Source organism: Chlorocebus sabaeus, chromosome 5 (genome assembly GCF_047675955.1).
Source record: "Chlorocebus sabaeus isolate Y175 chromosome 5, mChlSab1.0.hap1, whole genome shotgun sequence".
In the NCBI taxonomy this organism is placed as follows: Eukaryota; Metazoa; Chordata; class Mammalia; order Primates; family Cercopithecidae; genus Chlorocebus; species Chlorocebus sabaeus.
This window is the reverse complement of record NC_132908.1, coordinates 8882690-8904722: the sequence shown is the minus strand read 5'-3', so window position 1 is coordinate 8904722 and position 22033 is coordinate 8882690. Positions and strand designations below refer to the sequence as shown.

General features: G+C 50.4%; 1 protein-coding gene and 1 long non-coding RNA gene across 2 annotated transcripts in view; one reads left to right on the top strand and one right to left on the bottom strand.

Moving 5' to 3' along the window:
- Positions 1-6000: 6000 nt before the first annotated feature.
- Positions 6001-11354, bottom strand: LOC140711654 (uncharacterized). The gene is made up of 3 exons (XR_012092911.1): positions 11173-11354; positions 6956-6989; positions 6001-6204 (listed from the first exon to the last, which is right to left on the bottom strand). It is a non-coding gene; the product is annotated as an uncharacterized lncRNA (long non-coding RNA).
- Positions 10131-22033, top strand: part of USP7 (ubiquitin specific peptidase 7) — a 71631-nt gene continuing 59728 nt past the window's right edge. Inside the window, exon 1 of the mRNA XM_007985309.3 lies at positions 10131-10846. Within this exon, the coding sequence (XP_007983500.1) occupies positions 10768-10846 (79 nt within the window). The 5' untranslated portion in view covers positions 10131-10767. The remainder of the gene's footprint in view (positions 10847-22033) is intronic.

Genomic DNA, 22033 nt, shown 5'->3' with positions numbered 1-22033 from the left:
ATTAGGAACTCCCGTGCGGAGCTGAAACCTCTTAAAAATAAAAAATAAAAATAACCATTTTTTTTTTGTTTGTTTGTTTTGAGACAGAGTCTCACGCTGTTGCCCAGGCTGGAGTGCACTGGCGCAATTTTGGCTCACTGCAACATCCACCTCCCGGGTTCAAGCAATTCTTCTGCCTCAGCCCCCTGAGTAGCTGGGACTACAGGCTCCTGCCACCGTGCCCGGCTAATTTTTGTATTCTTAGCAGCAACAGGGTTTCACCCCATTGGCCAAGCTGGTCTTGAACTCCTGACCTCAGGTATCTACCCGCCTCAGCCTCCTAAAGTGTTGGGATGTATTACAGGTGTGAGCCACCACTGTGCCTGGCCAACAACAGTTTTATTGAAATATAATTCACCGAGCCGGGCGCGGTGGCTCAAGCCTGTAATCCCAGCACTTTGGGAGGCTGAGATGGGCGGATCACGAGGTCAGGAGATCGAGACCATCCTGGCTAACTCGGTGAAACCCCGTCTCTACCAAAAAATACAAAAAACTAGCCGGGCGAGGTGGCGGGCGCCTGTAGTCCCAGCTACTCGGGAGGCTGAGGCAGGAGAATGGCATAAACCCGGGAGGCGGAGCTTGCAGTGAGCTGAGATCCGGCCACTGCACTCCACCCTGGGCGACAAAGCAAGACTCCGTCTCAAAAAAAAAAAAAAAAAAAAAAAAAAAAAAAAGAAATATAATTCACCTACTGCACAATTTATCTGTATTAAACGTACAATGCAATGGTTTTTACTATGTTCAGAGAGTTGTACAGCCATCACCACAGTCAATTTTAAGACATTTTGATTTCTCCCCCCAAATCCTATACCCATCCGCAGTCACTCCCCATTGCCCACCTCCCGTGAACTGCAGGCAACTGCTAGTCTGTTTTCTGTCTCTATGGATTTGCTTATCACGGGCGTTTCATATCAATGAATCATACAATACTTCTCCTTTTGTATCTACTTTCTTTCACTCAGCATGGTATTTTTGAGGTTCATCCATGTTGTAGCATGAATCAGTGCTTCATTCTTATTTATGGCTGAATAATATTCCATCGTGCTGATAGATCACTGTTATTTACCCATTCACTTGTTGATGAACACTGGGGTTGTGTTCAGAGTTGACATCTTGGTGTTGCTTCTTACTGGACCAGTTTTGGGGCCATTAGCCTCTTGCTGCCTTAGTGTCCTCTTCTGTAAAATGGGAGTAATAGTAGCACCTCTCATAGGCAGGGCTGGCACCAGCTTTTACGGTGCCCTCGTGCAAGCTAATGGTGCCCCTCTGGGCAGACACCTGCCTCATCCTATCGCCAGGTAAATAGGTGAAGCCTTTGGTGCCAAAAGCAACGTTGGTTCGGGGTAGTTCCTGGGCTAAATTGAGCCCCATCCCTTTTAAAAAAATATATAGTTTTAGGCAGGGCACAGTGGCTTATGCCTATAATCCCAGCACTTTGGGAGGCCAAGGCCAGTGGATCAGGAGGTCAGGAGATTGAGGTCATCCTGGCTAACTCAGTGAAACCCTGTCTCTACTAAAAATACAAAAAATTAGCCGGGTGTGGTGGCATGCACCCGTAGTCCCAGCTACTCGGGGAGGCAGGAGAATCGCTTGAACTCAGGAGGCAGAGGTTGCATGAGCCAGGATCGCAATACCGCTCTCCAGCCTGGGCGACAGAGTGAGACTCTGTCTCAAAAAAAAAAAAAAAAAAAAAAAGTAGTTTTAAGGCCAGGCATGGTGGCTTAGGCCTGTAATCCCAGCACTTTGGGAGGCCAAGGTGGGAGGATCACCTAAGGTCATGAGTTTGAGACCAGCCTGGCTAACATATAATGAAACCCCATCTTTACTAAAAAAAATACAAAAATTAGCTGGGTGTGGTGGCGCACACCTGTAGTTCTAACTACTTGGGAAGCTGAGACAGGAGAATTGCTTGAACCCAGGAGACGGAGGTTGCAGTGAGCCGAGATTTGGCCACTGCACTGCAGCCTGGGTGACATAGCAAGACTCTATCTCTAAAAAAAAAAAATGTAGTTTTAAATTTTAGCTTTATAGTTTCCATTTAAAATGCCATTTTCTACCCAGGAATGGTATAATCACAGCCTATAATCCCAGCATTTTGGGAGGCTGAGGTGGGAAGATCACTTAAGGCCAGGAGTTCAAGACCAGCCTGGGCAACAGCAACATAGAAAGATCTTGTTAGAGGTCAGGAGAACGAGATCATCCTGGCTAACACGGTGGAAAATACTAAAAATAGAAAAATTAGCCGGGCTTGGTGGCGGACGCCTGTAGACCCAGCTACTCGGGAGGCTGAGGCAGGAGAATGGCATGAACCTGGGAGGCGGAGCTTGCCGTGAGCCGAGATCGCGCCACTGCACTCCAGCCTGGGCCACAGAGGCAGACTCTGTCTCAAAGAAGAAAAAAAAAGAAAGATCTTGTTAGGAACAATTTGACTAATTTTCCTAAAAATAGAAAATAAGAAAAGAAAAAGATGACATTGATGCTGGTTGTCCATATTCTCACTGACTCTCATTGCAACTTCCGTCTAAATGTAAGCCAATCCAGTCACTCTACCAAGGCATCTTTGTCGAGCTGTCTTCTTAAAAATGTTGGCCGGAGCCGGGCGCGGTGGCTCACGCCTGTAATCCCAGCACTTTGGGAGGCTGAGGCGAGTGGATCACGAGGTCAGGAGATTGAGACCCTCCTGGCTAACATGGTGAAACCCTGTCTCTACTAAAAATACAAAAAATTAGCCGAGCATGGTGGCAGGCGCTTGTAGTCCCAGCTACTTGGGAGGCTGAGGCAGGAGAATGGCATGAACCTGGGAAGCGGAGCTTGCAGTGAGCCAAGGTTGCACCACTGCACTCCAGCCTGGGCGACAGAGTGCAGCTCCGTCTCAAAAAAAAAAACAAAAACTAAAAATGTTGGCCGGGCACGGTGGTTTATGTCTGTAATCCCAGCACTTTGGGAGGCCGAGGCGGGTGGATCACCTGAGGTCGGGAGTTCGAGACCGGCCTGACCAACATGGAGAAACCCTGTCTCTACTAAAAATACAAAATTAGCCGGGCGTGGTGGCGCATGCCTGTAATCCCAGCTACTTGGGAGGCTGAGGCAGGAGAATCACTTGAACCCCGGGAGGTGGAGGTTGCGGTAAGCTGAGATGGTGCCACTGCACTCCAGCCTGGACAACAAGAGTGAAACTCCGTCTCAGAAAAAAAAAAAAAAAAAAAAAAAAAAGGAACACGACTCCAACCACTATACACGCACCTGGCCAGCTAGGAGCAGTCATTTTGGCAAAACGCTTGCTTTCACATTTGGCTTTCTCTCTTCCAAAACCTATCCCAGACGAATGCTGGTCACATGACTTCCTTTTATTTAGCCACAGTCACTTTTGCTATTCATTTAGCCTGAGGCAGCAGGGTCCTTATCTCATAATGGGCACTCATCCCATAAACAGATTTGAGTGAAAGGACAGTGGATTGTGGGGGTCAGGAGTTGGAGGCTGGGGTCTCACTCTGTTTTTTTTTTTTTTTTTTTTTTTTGAGAAGAGGTATCACTCTGTTGCCCAGGCTAGAGTGCAGTGGTGTGACCTTGGCTCACTGCAACCTCTACCTCCCAGGTACAAGCAATTCTCTTGCCTCAGCCTCCTGAGTAGCTGAGATTACAGGCGTTCGCCACCATGCCTGGCTAATACTTTTGTATTTTTAGTAGAGGCGGGGTTTCACTACATTGGCCAGGCTAGTCTCCAATTCCTGACCTCAGGTGATCCACCCGCCTCGGTCTCCCAAAGTGCTGGGATTACAGGCGTGATCCACTGCGCCCAGCCTCCTTCTGTTCTTAGATCAATGATCTCACAACTTGTGATATGTTTTTTTCTTTTTTCTTTTTCTTTCTTTTTTTTTTTTTGAGGTGAAGTCTCTCTTTGTCGCCCAGGCTGAAATGCAGTGGCGCAGTCTCAGCTCACTGCAGCCTCCACCTCGCAGGTTCAAGCAGTTCTCTTGCCTCAGCCACCCAGGTAGCTGGGACTACAGGCGTGCACCACCATGCCTGGCTATTTTTTTTTGAGACGGAGTCTCACTCTGTTACCCTGACTGGAGTGCAGTAGTGCGATCTTGGCTTACTGCAACTTCCACTCCTGGCTCAAGCGATCCTTCCATCTCAGCCTCCTGAGTAGCTGGGACCACAGGCGCAAGCCACCACACCCGGCTAATTTTCTCTTTTCTTTTTTTTTTTTCCTAAGGAGTTTCGCTCTTGTTGCCCAGGCTGGAGTGCAGTAGCACCATTTCGGCTCACTGCAACCTCCGCCTCCCGGGTTCAAGTGATTCTCCTGCCTCAGCCTCCCTAGTAGCTGGAATTACAGGCGCCCGCCAGCATGCCCAGCTAATTTTTGTATTTTCAGTAGAGACGGGGTTTCACTATGTTGGCCAGGCTGGTCTCGACCTCCTGACCTCAGGTGATCCACCCGCCTTGGCCTCCCAAAGTGCTGGGATTACAGGCGTGAGTCACTGCCCAGCCACACTCGGCTAATTTTCTTGTATTTTTTGGTAGAGACAGGTTTTCACCATGTTACCCAGGCTGTTGTCAAACTCCTGAGCTCAAGCAATCTGCCCACCTCGGCCTCCCAAAGTGCTAGGATTATAGGCGTGAGCCACTGCACTGGTCAACCTGTGGATTTTGAAGTATTTGATATTTTATGGTTTCAGGTAGAGACTGTTTTTCCATTTCCCTGATAAGAATCCAGAATTAGAAAAGGTTGGGCCGGGCGCAATGGCTCACACCTGTAATCCTAACACTTTGGGAGGCCAATGTGGGTGGATCACCTGAAGTCAGGAGTTCGAGATCAGCCTGACCAACATGGTGAAATCCCGTTTCTACCAAAAAGGCAAAAATTAGCCAGGCGTGGTGGCATGCACCTGTAATCCCAGCTACTCAGGAGGTTGAGGCAAGAGAATCGCTTGAACCCAGGAGGTGGAAGTTGCAGTTAGCGGAGATCGCGCCATTGTACTCCAGCTGCGGCTGGACTCCATCTCAAAAAAAAAAAAGAAAAGGTTAAGTAAGCTTCCCAAATTCAAGTTTATAGAACCCTGTATGGAGCTGGGTTCCATCTGGTTTCTGAATCCTAAAGCCCCTTACCCTCCCAAACTGCTTGACCTTGGCTAAGTCCTTTATCTTCTCTAAAGCCAAATCCTCATCAGTAACCTTGTGGTATGGGATTAGGTCATCTTTCTAAGTATGGATTATTTAGGAATTTATTATCCCAGCAGGGCGGGGGGTGGGGGCAGATGAAGGCGTGGAGAGGGGGAAAGGTGTAAATCCCATTTCTTCTCTGACACTTCTATTAAATAATTTTAGACCCTGACCAATATAGCTTCCAGGTAGATAAATATTTTGGTTCTCGAGAAGAAAAACCAACCCTCTGGTTTTGCCAAGTCATGGCATAGCCCTGGGAGCAGCAAAATATGTTTTGCTCCAAGTAATGATAGGGTGGCCCCTCCCTGCCCTTCACTGGCTCTAGCTAATGACAAGTCAGTTTCTCTGGTGGTTCCTGTCTCCCCGGTTTTTCATCTTCTCCTTAGCCCCCGGTTTCTGAACCACGGTAGGGGTCATGAATTTTTTTTTTTTTTTTAATTGGCAGTGGTCAAAAATGGTGCCTTCAGTCATCTTCCCCTTCAGAGCCTTCCATGTCCTCTGGAGGCACCTTGGCATTCACCCTCCGAGGAAGCAGGCATTACTCAGCGGATTCACTTCTGCCGAGTCCTTCCACACACACCCCTTCTGTGTGCAAATGGACTTTATAGCCAATGCAGGCACAATTCTACCAGGGGAAGAAGAAAACAGGCCAGCCGAGCCTGCTAGAATAATCAAGTCGGGCCTTTTTAGTGGGCCTCCAAGGGCACTGGTCTTGCTTTTCTCGTAGCTGTGGTGCCCTGGAAATGAACTCTCCCTCCACCATCCACTCCTCGGTGAAAGATGTGGACCAGCCAGGAAGAAGCAAAGAAGTGCTATTTTATTGACTCCAGATGAGAGGCCTTCCAAGCAAGCAGGCACTGTCACTCCCAGCCTGTATCCCAGAGGCTCTGAGCTCCTAGCAGGCAGTAAACAGTTGCAGGGGTGAAAGCATTCATTCGGCAAATCGTCAAATCTTCACTGAGCATGTACTATAAGCTTGGTGCTGTACCGAGGATAGAACTGTTAGACAAGACAATTTCTTTTTGTTTTGTTTTTGTTTTTGTTTTGGAGACACAGTCTCACTCTGTCGCCCAGGCTGGAGTGCAATGCGTGATCTCAGCTCACTGCAACCTCCACCTCCCAGGTTCAAGCAATTCTCCTGCCTCAGCCTGGCGAGTAACTGGGACTACAGGTGCCCACCACCACGCCCAGCTGATTTTTTTGCATTTTTAGTAGAGACGGGGTTTAACCATGTTAGCCAGGATGATGTTGATCTCCTGACCTCCCAAAGTGCTGAGATTACAGGTGTGAGCCACTACGCCCAGCGATACTGTCTATGTGTATTTATATCCTATAGCTGTGTAATAAATTTCCTTAAATTTAGCAGTGTAAAACAATACCCCCCCCCCCCCTTTTTTTTTGATACGCAGTCTCCCACTGCTGCCAAGGCTGCAAGGCTACAGTGCAGTGGTACGATCTTGGCTCACTGCAACCTCCACCTCCCAGGTTCAAGTGAGTCTCCAGCCTCAGCACCCAGAGTAGCTGGGACTACAGGCCCGTGCCACCACACCTGGCTAATTTTTGCATTTTAGTGGAGACAGGGTTTCACTATGTTGGCCAGGCTGGTCTCAGAGTCCTGACCTCAAGTGATCCACACCCCCTTGGCCTCCCAAAGTGCTGGGATTACAGGCATGAGCCACTGCGCCCGGCCTCATTCAGCAAATCTTCACTGAGCAACTACTATAAACCCAGTGCTGTGCTGAGGATAGACCTGTAGACAAGACAGTTTCTTTCTCAAGGTGCTTCTGGAAGGAGAGGCAGATACTGTTTATGTGCATTCATTTTATTTATTTTTATTTTTTTTGAGACGGAGTCTCGCTCTGTTGCCCAGGCTGGAGTGCAGTGACACCATTTCGGCTCATCGCAAGATCCACCTCCCGGGTTCATGCCATTCTCCCACCTCAGCCTCCTGAGTAGCTTGGACTACAGGCGCCCGCCACCATACCTGGCTAATTTTTTTTGTATTTTTAGTAGAGACGGGCTTTCGCCGTGTTAGCCAGGATGGTCTCCATCTCTTGACCTCGTGATCCGCCCGCCTGGGCCTCCCAAAGTGCTGGGATTATGGGCGTAAGCCACCGCGCCCAGCCATGTATTCATTTTCTATTGCTGTGTAATAAATTTCCTAAAATTTAGCAGTGTAAAACAATACCCCTTTTTGATTTTATATTTCCATAGAGCAGAAGTCATAGTGGGCTGGATTGGGTTCCTTTAGGTTTTCACAAGGCTAAAGCCAAGGGCTGGGCTCTCATCTGGAAGCTCTGGGGAAGAACAACCTTACTGAGGTTGTTGGCAGAATCCACTTTTTTTTTTTTTTTTTTTTTAAGTGGAGACGGGGTTTCACCATGTTGTCTAGGCTGGTTTCGAGCTCCTGACCTCAAGTGATCCACCCACCTTGGCCTCCCAATACACTAGGATTACAGGCATGAGCCACCACGCCCCAGCCACACAGATTTTTTTTTTTTTTTTTTTTGAGATAGAGTCTCATTCTGTCGCCCAGACTGGAGTGCAGTGGTGCAATCTCGGCTCACTGCAACCTCCACCTCCCAAGTTCAAGCGATTCTTGTGCCTCAGCCTCCTGAGTAGCTGGGATTACAGGTGCGCGCCACCACGCCTGGCTACTTTTTGTATTTTCAGTAGAGACAGGGTTTCAGCATGTTGGTCAGGCTGGTCTTGAACTCCTGACCTCATGATCTGCCCTCCTCAGCCTTCCAAAGTGCTGGGATTACAGGCGTGAGCCACCGTGCCTGGCAGGATTGGTTTGGAACTCAGTGATGGGGATAAGGTTGGCCAATGTGAACTGACAGCCACATACATAACTTTCTGCCACCTCTTCCTCTGCCAGAAAGGCACTTTCTTCCCTTCTCCAAGCTTCCAAAATACTAGAGAGGATTCTTTTGCATCTGAGCACTGTTGATTAGCATTTGTGAGAATCTGTGTGAATAACAATACCTCTTCTTCAGATTCTGGGGGTGACCCAAGGGATTCCTTTGAAGTGACTGGGCTCTCCCCTGCTCACCTCTGTGGTCTGGCAGGAAATTCACTGGTGGGAAATCTTCAAGTGTATGAAATGCTGGTGAGGGGGATCCAGTCACACATGAATCATATGTTCATTCAACCAATTGATTGAATGATTGATTAATTGATTGGCTGATCCAGATTAGGTTTCCCTATGTTGCCCAGGCTGCTCTCCAACTCCTGGGTTCAAGTGATCCTCCTGCCTCAACTTCCCAAAGTGCTGGCATAAGAGGCGTAAGCCACCGTGCCTGGCCCATTCAACCAATATTTATTTATGTATTTATTTATTTTAGATGGAATCTCGCTCTATTGCCCAGGCTGGAGTGCAGGGGTATGATTAGCTCACTGTAGCCTCCACCTTCTGGGTTCAAGCAGTTCTCCTGCCTCAGCCTCCTGAGTAGCTGGGATTACAAGCGTACGCCACCATGCCCAGCTAATTTTTTTGTGTGTATTTTTAGTAGACATGAGGTTTCACCATGTTGGCCAGGCTGGTCTCGGATTCCTGACTTCAGGTGATCCGCCCACCTCGGCCTCCCAACGTGCTGAGATTACTGGCGTGAGCCACTGCGCCTGGCCCAACTAATTTTTATTAAGCACTTGCTGTGTATCCCAGGCATTTGTGATACAACAGTGAGCAGAACATTCTTTTGGGGGGCGGGGAGATGAACAGTACCTAAACTGGAGAAAAACGGGTATAGGGAGATGGAGAGGAAGACAGGTACCACAATCTTCTGGCCCTGTTAGGGCGAAATTCTATTCTCCCCTGAGATGTGTAGAAATGTACATCGGTTTGCTCCATTTTTATTGACCCACACTGCCTTGATTAACTGGAAGAGTGGAGACCCCAATCATCAGTCTGTCAACGACTGGATGAAACAGGACAGGAGATACATTCACTGAATGTCTCCTGGAATAGGGAGACCCCGGGTGAATAATCCCAGACTGGGTTGATAGGAAGGAAATAATACCAAATGTGAGGGGTAGTGGGCTTGTTTTATTTTTATATTATTATTTTGTTATCATTATTAGTTGAGACAAGGTCTCATTCTGTTGCCCAGGCTGGAGTGCAGTGGCACCATCCTGGATCACTGCAGCCTCAGTCTCCCAAGTAGCTGGGACTACAGGCGCGAGGCACCACACCCGGCTAATTAAAAATACATTTCAAAAATATAAAAACAAAAACCAAAACCTTTGTAGAGAGGGTGGTTTCTTACTCCTGGCCTCAAGTGACCCTCCCGCCTCGGCCTCCCAAAGTGCTGGGATCACAGGTGTGAGAAGCTGCGTCCCGCCTGGGGTTGCTCTTGAGGAGCCAAACTTTGCCAGATTAGGCTGACAGTGAGAAAATAAATTCTTCCACGGTAGATACTGGGTGAAAAAGTGCAGGTCAGCGGGCGAGGGTAAATAACGACAACAACAGGAACTTTTAGGCGCTGACCCCAGGCTCCCTTCCGGGCCCTATCCCGAGCAGTCCCTGGGCAACCTCCGGCGCTCGCCCCGGCGCGCTCGGCTGGGACCTGAACCACGGCCGCCGGGTGGCTTCTGGGCCCCTCCTCGTTGCCGCTCCTGGGTCTTTCGGGCTGTCCAGTTCCCCAGGATGGGGAGGATTCCGGACCACCCCCGCAGGGCTAAGTCACCGGGCGTCCCGCCTCGGCCCCCACGGCCCGGGGGCAGCGAGCGCCGAGGGTCCGCCTCGGGACTGAGGGGCAGGCGGCGCCGGGACGCGGCGCTGCGGGGCGGGCGGGCCTTGGCGGCGGCGGCGGCAGGCGGGCCGCTCCCTGCTCCGCCTCCCGTGCTCCGCCCTGCGCTCCCGCTCCGCCCTCCGGCTCGGCGCCCGCCCGCTTGCTCTCCTCGCTCGCTCGCTCGCTCCGCGGCCCCCCATGCGGATGTGACATTTCACGCCGCCGCCATTTTGAGAGCGAGCCGAGCCGAGCTGCCGGGCGCCGCGTCCGCTGCCGGAGCCCCGACGACGACGCCGAGGAGGCGGAGGCCGCGGCTCTCGGAACGCGGCCGGCCCGTCGCCCGCCCGCGCCGCCGCTCCCGCCGGCCCCAGGGCCCGCAGGCCCGCCGCGGCCGGCCAGGCCTCCCGCCCGCCGCGCCCGGCCCGAGGCGGGGCTGACTCCGCGGCCCCCGCCCGGCCGCCCTCCGCCCCCGGCCGGCCCGCAGCCCCGCAGCCCCGGCCCGGGCCCCGGCGGCGGGAGGCGGGCCCCGCGGCGGCGGCGGCGGCGGCCGCAGCGAGCGACGAGGCCGCCCGGCCCGGCCCGCCGGCCGCCCGCCCGCCTCGGCGCCGAGATTGGGCGAATCGCGAGCAAGTACGTGCGCGTCTCCCTGCCGCCGCCGCCGCCCGCCGCGGGCCGCCCCGGGGCCGCAGCCGCCGACGACGCGCGGGAGGAGGAGGAGGAGGCCGCCCCGCCGCCGCCGCCGCCGCCGCCGCCCCGGCTCGCCGCCGCCCGCCAGCCGGGCTCGCAGCCCCGGCCCCCGGCCGCAGGCGAGGCCCAGGCCGCGGCCGACATGAACCACCAGCAGCAGCAGCAGCAGCAGAAAGCGGGCGAGCAGCAGTTGAGCGAGCCCGAGGACATGGAGATGGAAGGTGAGGCCCGCGGGCCGGCGGCGGCGAGGCCGGGGGGCGCCTTTCATTGTGGCCGGGGGAGCCGCGGGAGCCACGCGAGGGGCTCGCCATCTTTAACCAGGCCCCGGGCGGCCGCCGGGCCTCGGCCTGGCCTCCCGGCCCCGGCTCCGGCCCCGGCCCGGCGAGGCTGCAAAGTCATGCCGGGTCCGCGGGTGAGGGGCGGCCGCCGGGGCCCCGGCCCCGTGCATTGTCCCGACCCCACGTCCGCCGGGCCTCCCCGGCACAAAGCGCCCGGAGTTGTAAAATTCGAACGCTCCGGCCGCGGAGGGACGGAGGTGTTTTCTCACCCAGGTTGGGAGGCGGGCTCCGGGGACCGTCCTGGTTCTGGGGCGTCCGGTTGGATCTGGTCTGGCTGGGGAACTCCTGACCTCCCCGGGCGCGGGGCTCGCCCGCACCTGCTCCGGTGCGCTCCCCCGGAGGGCGCGCCGTGGCTCGGAAGCGCTCCTCCAAATCACTTTCTAACAGCACTGCCTAGCGTCGGGCTTACATTCTAAAACACCTGCAAGGAACGCAGATGTTGTCAGGCTTTGGACTGGCCCAGAGTTCTGATCCGGGCGCTGTTGGTTTCCGAATCCACCTGTTTTTCTGGGAGTTTGGTACCTGGCAGTGTGTGGTGCAGCCAGCATCCGGCCAGGTGTGCACTTGCAGCCGAGCGAAAGCCCCGCCGCACATGGCTGCCTGCATCAGAATCAAACCTGACTCGAAAGGTAACTCGGTTTTCTGCCGATGTGGCAGTAATTTTCCAGGGCACTGTATTTTGAGGTATAGAGTCTTGGTTATAAAGGTTGGATGTAAAGACACTGTAAAGAGAAGGGTGTTGGATTTACGGAGTTGGTCATTGGAAGGCACTTTTTCTCCTGGCCCATTCCACTGAAACAAAGCAGAGTCCGAATGGTCTTTAAAAAGTTTTCTTACCTACGTGACGGGTTCAGGCTGTCGGGAGTCAAATGGAGGCCACCTGAATGAAAAGGACGTGGAATGCTTTATTCTAGTTTTACTTTTAGCAAGGGATCTTGGGTTGCGTCAATGAGTGAAGCTCCAGGGGAGCTCAGGAAAAACAGTGTTTGGTCCTGTGCGGTGGCTCCAAGTGTGGGGCGCTGCACACCGGTTGGTGGGAACACTTAAGCGTGACTGGTGTTCCCCTCTGTATAACTTATTGCCAGTAATTGGATGGTCACTGAAAAAATGGCTGGCCAGGTTGCAAATGGCAAAGTGGCTGGGATTCTGCACTAGGCACTCCCCAGTGGTATTTATCAGTGGCAGTAATGGGGGACAGAAGAGTGTAGTCCACGCCAAGGACTGGGTTATCTGTTTCATTTGGCACCAGCAAAGCAGCAACTTTGCAGAGCGCCTGGTATGTGTGATTAAACCAAATAACTGAAAAGATGTACATTACTGAGAGAATTTTGTGTATTCCTTTTGTGCTGTATTTTGCAGCCCATCTAAAACATAAAAAAAGGTTGCTTTTCAGTTTCCTTTTCAAATGGTAGCAGATGAAGACGAATATCCAATAACACGAGCATATGGATTTCCCATGACATTGTCCTACTGCTTTCCAGGTGTCTTTGGACACCAGTGAGAATTAATAAACAGAGACATTACTGTAGAGCCTGTGTGTTACAGACCTGTATCTTTGGGAAAATGAACAGGTCCACATATTTCAAGGTCTTTGCTTTTTTTTTTTTTTCTTGTGAGACAGAGTTTTGCTCTTGCTGCCCAGGCTGGAGTGCAGTAGTGCACTCAGCTCACTGCAACCTCCGTCTCCCGGGTCCAAGCGATTTTCCTGCCTAAGCTTCCCAAGTAGCTGGGATTACAGGCATGTGCCACCACGCCTGGCTACTTTTGTATTTTTGTTAGAGATGAGGTTTCTCCATATTGGTCAGGCTGGTCTCGAACTCCGGACCTCAGGCGATCTGCCCTCCTCGTCCTCCCAAACTGCTGAAATTACAGGCGTGAGCCACCGTGCCTGGCTGGTCTTTACCTTTTAGAAGGCTAGAGGGTGTTGAAGTTTTAGAAATTCAGCAGTCTCCATGCATGTTTTCAAGGCTACTTTCTTTTCTCATAAAATGAAGCTTTATTTTCATATTACAGTTTGTATTGGAAAGGTAACCCCAAGAACAGTTAATCTGTAAATTTACCAGAATCTCAAATTGGGTGGCAGTGGTTTTAGTTACTAATGCTGATTACTTAAACTTAAGAAACTCCTTTCTTCTGACTGGGCGTCTCTTTCAATTTCATTATCGAGAAGGTCCCTTGTCTTGTCGGGAGCACATGAGGCTGTGGACAAATTATAGTGCCCTGTGAGTACCCACTGGTGTGTGGTTGAAAAAGCTACTTGTGTCTTAGGCCATCTATTTCAGCCTTCCCAATCCTGAAATGCAGCCTTACGATTGATCGGAATGTGACTTAGGACCCGAAAGAGTGAGAGAACACTTCTGTTAAAAAGCCAGAAGGGTGGAATTTAGCGGACTCTGGTTGGCTTCATGGACCAGGCTGTGAGTGGGGTCCCGGTCAGAGCTAGAGACTTGCACCTGTTTAGTGTCTGCCCCGGTGCCTAAAGAACCAGCAGCTGGAAACTGTCAGGGTCTGAACAGCTTGAGGAAGGGAAGGCTTTGTAAACCTGGAGCATCCTGCCTGTGCCTCCTGGGCAGGGTGGTTTCGAAGGAGACTGGGAGACTGGTTCGGTTGGTTGGTTTTTCTCTATCAATATAGGTCAGTGTGAGTTTGCTCTCCGGCCTCACATTCTTGGGGTCGCGTTTGCTTTTGAGTCCACAGGCCTTGGATATTCACTGGAAAACAGCAGTGCTCTGGAATAGTTATTTTTAAAATGCCCTGAGCAGTTAGGAAAGTGATGAAGGGTAAAGTGCGGAGAGGGAAGAGGTGAGGGGCCTGATGCAGTTTGCTGGGGTTGCAACCACACACTGCCTGTGAGGCCTGAAGCAGCCAGTTGCACGTTTCTAGTTGGAAGGCAGATAGAGCTGGGGAGGTGGTGGTATGATTAGGTCCGGCTGGGAATAAGGTTGCTTGGCAGTGTATTATTATTTGCTAACTTTGGCCATGGAGGTCTAGGGGCTGAAGGAGTGACTTGCATGGGTCTCTGCCCTCTGAATACTCGATGGTCATCAAATGGTCCAAATGGTCCGTGTAGACGCTGTTGAATCAACAGGAAGTTATCCGGAGGCCTTGTTTCTGCATACAAACTGTTTTTTCCGTGGTGTGGTTCTTCTGCCCGAGTGAGCAGTCTCTCTCTCAGTGTCAGCTCTGAGAAGAATGGGGTAGATGTTAGACTTTTGTGTCACACTTAGACTGCTGCTATTAGGAGCAAATTAATGGGTCAGCTGCAGCTTCTGAAAAGAATTGATCATAGGCTTCTGTGTTTTTTGTTACAGGGGTGGTGGTGGGTCTCTTCCAAACTTGTGCAGTTACTTTTCTGCTGAAGCATGTTTGGGAGTAGAAAGTGACTTCTCTTGAACACACGCAGCCAGATAAACTTGTGCTGTTGTAATTTATTATAACTAATAGAAGATTCTTTCAAATAGCACTGTAACAAGACAAAAATCAAATATTTCGAGGGTGTCGATTTTCCTGACGTTGACTTATGTTGCTAAGATAATTCTTTGCAAAGTTACAAGATGAACATCAGCTCAGAGAACCCAGTAGAGAAGAAATTAGGCCAAACCTAGCATCTCACTCTGATGTGAGCATGTCAGGTTTTAATGATTCAAAGCGATTCCCTAGGCTCCAGCTCTCCTGATTCTTTCAGGCTGCTGATACCCTCATTATAATTTTTTCTCTATAATCAAATGATCGATACCAGCAAATGTAGGAAGAAGGTATCCTTTTTTTTTTGAATTAGTGTTTTGGAAAAGGAGAAAGAGGTCATTAAGTTAAAATTCATGGTAGAACAGACTGGTGGCTAAGGCAGTCTAGATTTAGAGCCATGCCTGGATTTGAATCTGGGTTTTGCCATTTGATTGCTGTGGTACCTAATGGGCATTGCTTAAGCTCTTGGTTCCTCAGTTTCTCTATCCCTTAAAGGAGGTCACTCATGCCCGTCAAGGTTGTTGCGAGACTGGAATCGCCAGGCACATGTAAAGTGCCTGGCATGGAATTTGGAGCATAGGAGATGTTCAGCGCATGGTGTTGCCTTGATGGTAGGGCTTTCGCAGCCAAGAAGACGTGACACTTTGGTACGAACTAAAGTGGGGCACACACCACAGGTGGGGCCGTCGAAGATGGGTGCTATGCAGAAAGGGCCTGCAGTAACCATAGCCGATGTGGATTAGGAAGAAGCCATCCGGCCTCTGCCTAAGCAATGCTATTCGTGAAATCTTGGGCTTGATGTGCCTGAATAGGGGTTTTAATATTAAAGGTGTAATATTTTGAGAACGATTCACTGTATGGTAAAAGTCGAGTGGATTTGGTGCCATTTGCCACTTTAGTCAGCCTGGTGGCCTTCTGATGATTCTTGTGTGAGTGCTAGAAGTCCCTACGAGTGTGGGGAAGTGGAGCACTAGTTAGTGGCAGGAAACCAGGTCCCTGAGTGTCCAGAGGTTGGGAGTCGGCCTTGAACTCTGCCGTCTCTATCCCACATCCTGTTGCCAGGCCCGTTTGGCTTTTTCAGACATCCCCTGAAAGCAGGCCCTTGCTGCCTCATGCTGGAACTGTGGCGGTAGCGTCCCTCTTGGGCATGCTTCCACCCTGCCCGACCCCACACGCTATGAAAGCTGCTGCCCACAGGACTTCTGTCTGTCACTGCCCTGCTGAAAAGGACTCGGTGTCCGGCCTTCCCTGCAGGAAGTCGCACAGCCAGGATCTCAGGATGGCCCCAGCCTCCTTGGTGCTACTGACTCCCAGCACACATACACTTGTGTGGGCACAAACAGGACAGATACCCTAGGAAAGAGGTTCAAAATCCCACCCAGGGGCCACCTTTCCCCTAAGCCTAAAGGTCGCCTCTGCCCCTTGGCTTGCATAAGACCTGTACACTTTTTGCGTCACCTGCTACTGTGCTGGTGGGATGGGCGTTTGGGTGCCTCTTCCGCACTGTTGGCTTGTTTGCTCTGAAGGTGACCATCTTCGTTTCCTTTTTTGTTAAATTTATTTGTGGGAGATGCTCATTCAGGAAACAGTTTTTCAGTGTACTCTGAGAATAAACAGTAGTGCAGGAGATGGCTGGCTAGCAAGTGGCTCAGAAAGAGACGCTGAAGCCGTAAAACGGTATTGCTTTGATAGGCGATCATTCAGTTTTATTGCTTTTAACGTTAACGTAATGGTGTTTTTTTGATCCTTTTGGAAGTAAAAGCCCGTTTTCCAGACAAAGACATTGCTAGACTTTCATAAATAACTGAAAATTTCTTTCGGGTATTTTGTAGTCTATTTTTGTTACCGTTTTTGTGTTTTTAAATTTTGTTTTTGTTTTTGTTTTTTCTTTAAGCGACAGGGTTGCTCTGGCTGTAGTGCAGTGGATGATCATAGCTCACTGCAGCCTTAAACTTCCGGACTCAGGTGATCCTCCCGCCTCAGCCTTCCAAGTAGCTAGGACCACAGGGTTGGGGTGACCACATCTGGCTAATTTTTTTTTTTTTAAAGTTTTGTAGAGATGGCGTCTTACAATGTTCAAACTGATCTGGACTTCCTGGCCTCAAGCGATCCTCCTACCTGAACCTCTCAAAGCACTGGGATTATAGGTGTGAGCCACCTCACCCCGCCTGTTCATGGTTTTTTGCATGAGTAACAAATAGCGTGGATATCCTGCTTGATTTCCAAGGCAAAGAAATTTTACCCTGGAGAACAAGAGTTGTAACAACATATTTCTTGCCATGTACCGTGACAGAGTTAGATGTTAAATGTCACCTGCTTTAGAAATTGCTTGTTCTGAAGTAATTTGGACTTAAGAAAGTTGGAGGAAGCAGGGTTTTAAGTGTCATGCGTAGGCAAGAAAGTCAGTTATGCCATTTTTCTAGTAAGTTAACACATGCCTCGGCTAATGAGAAGTCAGATGTGTTGAAATTTTTGAAGAGAAGCAGATCTACTTCTGAGGGTTGGTATTTTTAACTTTTTATTTGGAAGTTGGAAACAGTAATTAGTACGTTTCTTGTATGGGGAAATACAGCAACCTGAGCCAGAGCAGGGATGCTTCCAGAATTCAGTGATGACACCCCTGAGACAGAGGCTGGCAAGAACCTAACATGGGATGGGAAGAGGGGCATCTGGGAGAAGGCACCCTGAGAAGTAGCATCGACTTGTCTGTGTTGTGCTGCCCAGAAGGGCTGGGCATGTCTGAGGCTGTGCTGGGAGTCCTGGTGGGTAATGGGACACTGCCTGCCGGGGGCTGGGCTTTTACTATCCTATGCCTGTGGCTGTGTAAAGCAAAATCTTTTTTTTTTTTTTTTTTAGATGAAGTCTCACTTTGTTGCCCAGGCTGGAGTGCAGTGGCACAATCTCGGCTCACTGTAACCTCTGACCCCTGGGTTTAAGCCATTCTCCTGCCTCACCCTCCTGAGTAGCTGGGACTACAGGCAAACGCTACCACGTCCAGCTGATTTTTGTATTTTAGTAGAGATGGGGTTTCACCATGTCGCCCAGATAGTCTTGACCTCCTGAGCTCAGGCAATACGCCCGCCTCGGCCTCCCAAAGTGCTGGGATTAGAGGCGCGAGCCGCCGCACCTGACCCGAATTACCCCTTAAGGGGTGGAGACGCTATTGTGAGGTCACAGCTGTTCATAGTCGCAGAGATGCCCATGTTTCCTTGGAAGGAGCCCATGTTACCTGCCAGGAGCTTTAACTTCATGAATGTTTGAAACCTGGGAGCAAGCGTTGTGGCCCATTCTCAAGGTGTTCATTCTCTTTGGGTCGTTGAGAATCTAAAAGCTATTTAGAAGGAGACTCCCTTGTGAAACCAGAACAAGTCATGTGATTTTCCTGCCTACCATAGAAGATTAAAAAATCAGGCCCCTCTGTTTTGATTGCATGCCAGTAACGAAGGTTTCCTGACATCCCGATACTGGGAGGGCAGTGTCCTGTGTTATGTACTAACCTCCAGCTCTTGCAATAAGTTGTTAAACTGGCATCTGGTTGGGAAAGTGTGCTGTGTGAGTTTGATAGTGTGAGACCTGTATTGTGGAACGTGGTCCCATCCCAGGGTGTGGCCGCAGGTGTCTGGGTGGTAATCTAACTTCTGGCTGTCTCTCTTGCCACCCCATTCACAGTACTTCAGAAGAAGTTGAGGGGAGTGTTTCCAAGGGACACTGTGTGGCATTGCTGTGAATGTGTAGGCTGAGCAAACCTTTCTACTCCGCAGCCCCTTAAAAAAGCTGTAAGCCATTGACCTCAAGTTGCAAGTACATTTCATCAATAAGACTTTGGGGAATAAATAATATTTCATGATTCTTAATTGATCCTGTGCAATTGCTACATATATGTATTTTTTTGTTTTTTGTTTTTGAGGCGGAGTCTCACTCTGTCGCCCAGGCTGGAGTGCAGTGGTACAATCTCTCCTCACTGCAAGCTCCGCCTCCCGGGTTCACACCGTTCTCCTGCCTCAGCCTCCCCAGCAGCTGGGACTACAGGCGCGCCGTGCCACGCCCAGCTAACTTTTTTGTATTTACTAAAAATAAATATGAATAATAAATCTCTCTAGTGAAAATAAATCTCTCTACTGAAGAGGGAGGGTTTCACTGTGATAGCCAGGATGATCTCGATCTCCTGACCTCGTGATCTGCCCACTTCGGCCTCCCAAAGTGCTGGGATTACAGGCTTGAGCCACCGCATCCGGCTATTTTTTTTTTTTTTTTTTTTTTTTTTTTTTGAGAAGGAATCTCGCTCTGCTGCCAGGCTGGACTGCAGTGGCACGATCTCGGCTCACTGCAACCTCCTCCTCCCAGGTTCAAGCGATTCCCCTGCCTCAGCCTCCCGAGTAGCTGGGACTACAGGTGCTGCCACCACGCCCAACTAATTTTTTGTATTTTAGTAAGAGACAGGGTTTCCCCATGTTGGCCACGCCTGACCTCGTGATCTGCCTGCCTTGGCCTCCCAAAGTGCTGGGATTACAGGTGTGAGCCACTGCACCTGGCCATGCAATTGCTATTTTAAAACATGCTTGTGAACCTGGGCGTGGTGGCTCATGCCTGGAATCCCAGCACTTCAGGAGACCGAGGTGGGAGGGTCATTTGAGCCTTGGAGGTCAAGGCCACAGTGAGCTATGATTGCATCACTGCACTCTAGCCTGGGGCGAGACACTGGCCCTAATACTGTCCATCATGTAGAAATGAAAGGCAAACAGATTATTTAAGAAGTGGAAAAACAGCCATACAGAAAGAGAAACTCCAGTTTATTAAATACAATAAATGTAAAACTACGTTTCAGCAGTTATTGTTAGAACAAGCATAGGTGGGAAGAAATAAAAGAATTGCAGAAGCTGCAGATTCATAGAAAGTGGGTATAGGTGATAAGTAGAGTGACTGGTCCCCACATCACTGTCATTCACCCTGTGGTAGCTGAGCAAAATGTGTGAAACAGCAGTTGCTGTTACTGTTTTTTTATTTTATTTTTATTTTTTGAGACGGAGTCTCGCTCTGTTTGTCAGGCTGGAGTACAGTGGCACGATCTCAGCTCACTGCAGCCTCCGCCTCCTGGGTTCATGCCTTTCTCCTGCCTCAGCCTCCCGAGTAGCTGGGACTACAGGCGCCTGCCACCTTGCCCGGCTAGTTTTTTTTGTATTTTTAGTAGAGACGGGGTTTCACCGTGTTAGCCAGGATGGTCTCGATCTCCTGACCTTGTGATCCACCCGCCTCGGCCTCCCACAGTTCTGGGGTTACAGACATGAGCCACCCCACACGGCCCGCAATTAGTGTTATTAAACTACGAAAACCTCACGTGAATACATATTTTCATATTTAGTTAGTGAAGTTTTTGGCAAGTCTTCATCTCTGTAGAAAACTTCAAGAATGTATCCTATAAACTTATAGCTAAATTGTCTTCCATTGCAAAAAATAGATTCTGGATTTGACTTTGAGTTATGGTTAATAGGGTAATCCTAAAATCTCACAGGCTGTAATGTGGTCCGATTGCCTGTGACCTGAATGCAGTCACGCCTCATGTGATGAGTTTGAGAACACCCAAGCTGCCTCATGCTCTGTTTAGAGAGATGAGCGAGCCCACTGAACACATGTTGGGATGTTGCAGCAGAGTCAGATTTCTTAAAAAGCCATCGAAGACTCAATCTCCATTTCCTTTAGGTTCCCAGGGGCACCTGTTCAAAGCCTCTGCTTTGAGTGGCACTGCATGGGGCACCTGTCTTCTCCCCAAGCCTCGTTTCTTACTGTCTTGGTTTCCCCTTGGATCGTAGCTCAGACTTCACTTAGTGGCAGAAGGGGTGTCCTTGGTATCCTGTGGTGTCCACAGAGGCTGGTGTAGGCTTTCATTCATCATACGTCTCCTGACTGGCAGGAACTGGGCTGGCTGCTGGGTTATGGTCCCAGCTCTGTCCCCGATGAGACTGCCTCAGAAAGTGAGGGTACCCTGAACACGTGTGCAGGGGAGGGCTTCGGCAAAGCAGCTGTGGTATAGGAGAGACAGGACTGGCTTACCGTGGGGAGGGGGAGCCTCGGGCGAGGCCTCACAAAGAAGGCGACACAGGTGAGTGTGAAAAGAGGAGGTGAGGCCAGGTGTAGTGGCTCACGCCTGTAATCTCAGCACTTTGGGAGGCCGAGGCAGGCAGATAACCAGGTCAAGGGTTCAAGACCAGCCTGACCAACATGGTGAAACCTCGTCTCTACTAAAAATACAAAAAATAGCCTGGCATGGTGGCACACGCCTGTAATCCCAGCTACCTGGGGGGCTGAGGCAGGAGAATCGCTTGAACCCAGGAAGTGGAGGTTGCGGTGAGCCAAGATCGTTGCCACTGCACTGTAGCCTGGGCGACAAGAGTGAGACTCCAGCTTAAAACAAAACCAAAAAAAAGGAGGCGAGTGTGGTCACAGGCAGGAGGGGTGGAATAGCAGGGTGAGTTTGGGAACTGCCAGACTCTGACTGGAGGTTTAGGGTTTGTGGTTGGCAGGATGATGCCCCCGTCCCCCAAAGGTACCCATGTCCTAATTGCTGAAACCTGCAGATGGGATTTTGCAGACGTGATTGAATTCAGGATCCTTAGTGAGGAGATGGGCCGGCGTGCCGCAGGTGGGCCTGGTGTACTCACAGTCATCAGCGCCAGAGTGAGGGGACCTGAGAAGACAGGGGCAAGGGAGAGCCCAGGAATGGAGCGGCTCTAGGACCTGGGAGCGGCAGCGAAACATTTCCCCCAGAGCCTCCAGAAGGATTGACCCCCGGCCAGCACCTTGGTTTTAGCCCAGTGAGACCCATTTCAGACTTCCGACCTTCAGAGCTGTGAAAGAACAAGGTGTGTCAACTTACCTGCTTCACCCAGAGCAAGTGGCAGAGCTGGGATTGGAACCCATGTGGTCTGGCTTCACCTTAACCAGTACGCACTGTTGGTCATAAAGTAGCGGTTACTGATTTTTAATAATTAAATTTTAATTATTACTATTTTTTTGGAGACAGGATCTCCTTCTTGCCCAGGCTGGAGTGCAGTGTAGCGTGATCACCGTTAACTGTAGCCTCAAACTCCTGGGGCTCAGGCAGTCCTCCCACCTCAGCCTCCCTAGTGACTGGGACTACAGGCACTCCACCCCCGGCCAGGTTTTTTTTCTTTTTTGTATAGATGGGGGTCTACTTTTTGATTTAAACACTCTCCTGCTGTCATTCATTTTCCTACCTCATCACCCAGAAGTCATGAACTGCAGTTGGGCTTCCCAGTCTGAAGGTTGTGGTGTGGTTCACCACATGCTTTGAATATAGAAAGTAACCCACTGCCTGAATAGGCCAGGGCCACTGATCCACTGCAGGTGGCATTTGGTGGCATAAAAAGAGATGAAGCAAAATAATGTACGTTGGTAGATTTCTTCCTTTGTGAATCAGGTGTTCAGTAACAAATTTTAATGAGATCCTGAGCTGAATGAATCATTCCTAAAGCAAACCATCCTGGGCTGTATGTGTCTCTGAGTGTATGGAGAGATTTAAATGTGAAAAGGCCTGAGTCTTGTCTCCCAGGGCTCAGGGTGCAGGTGCACAGCGTCTCAGCATACCCA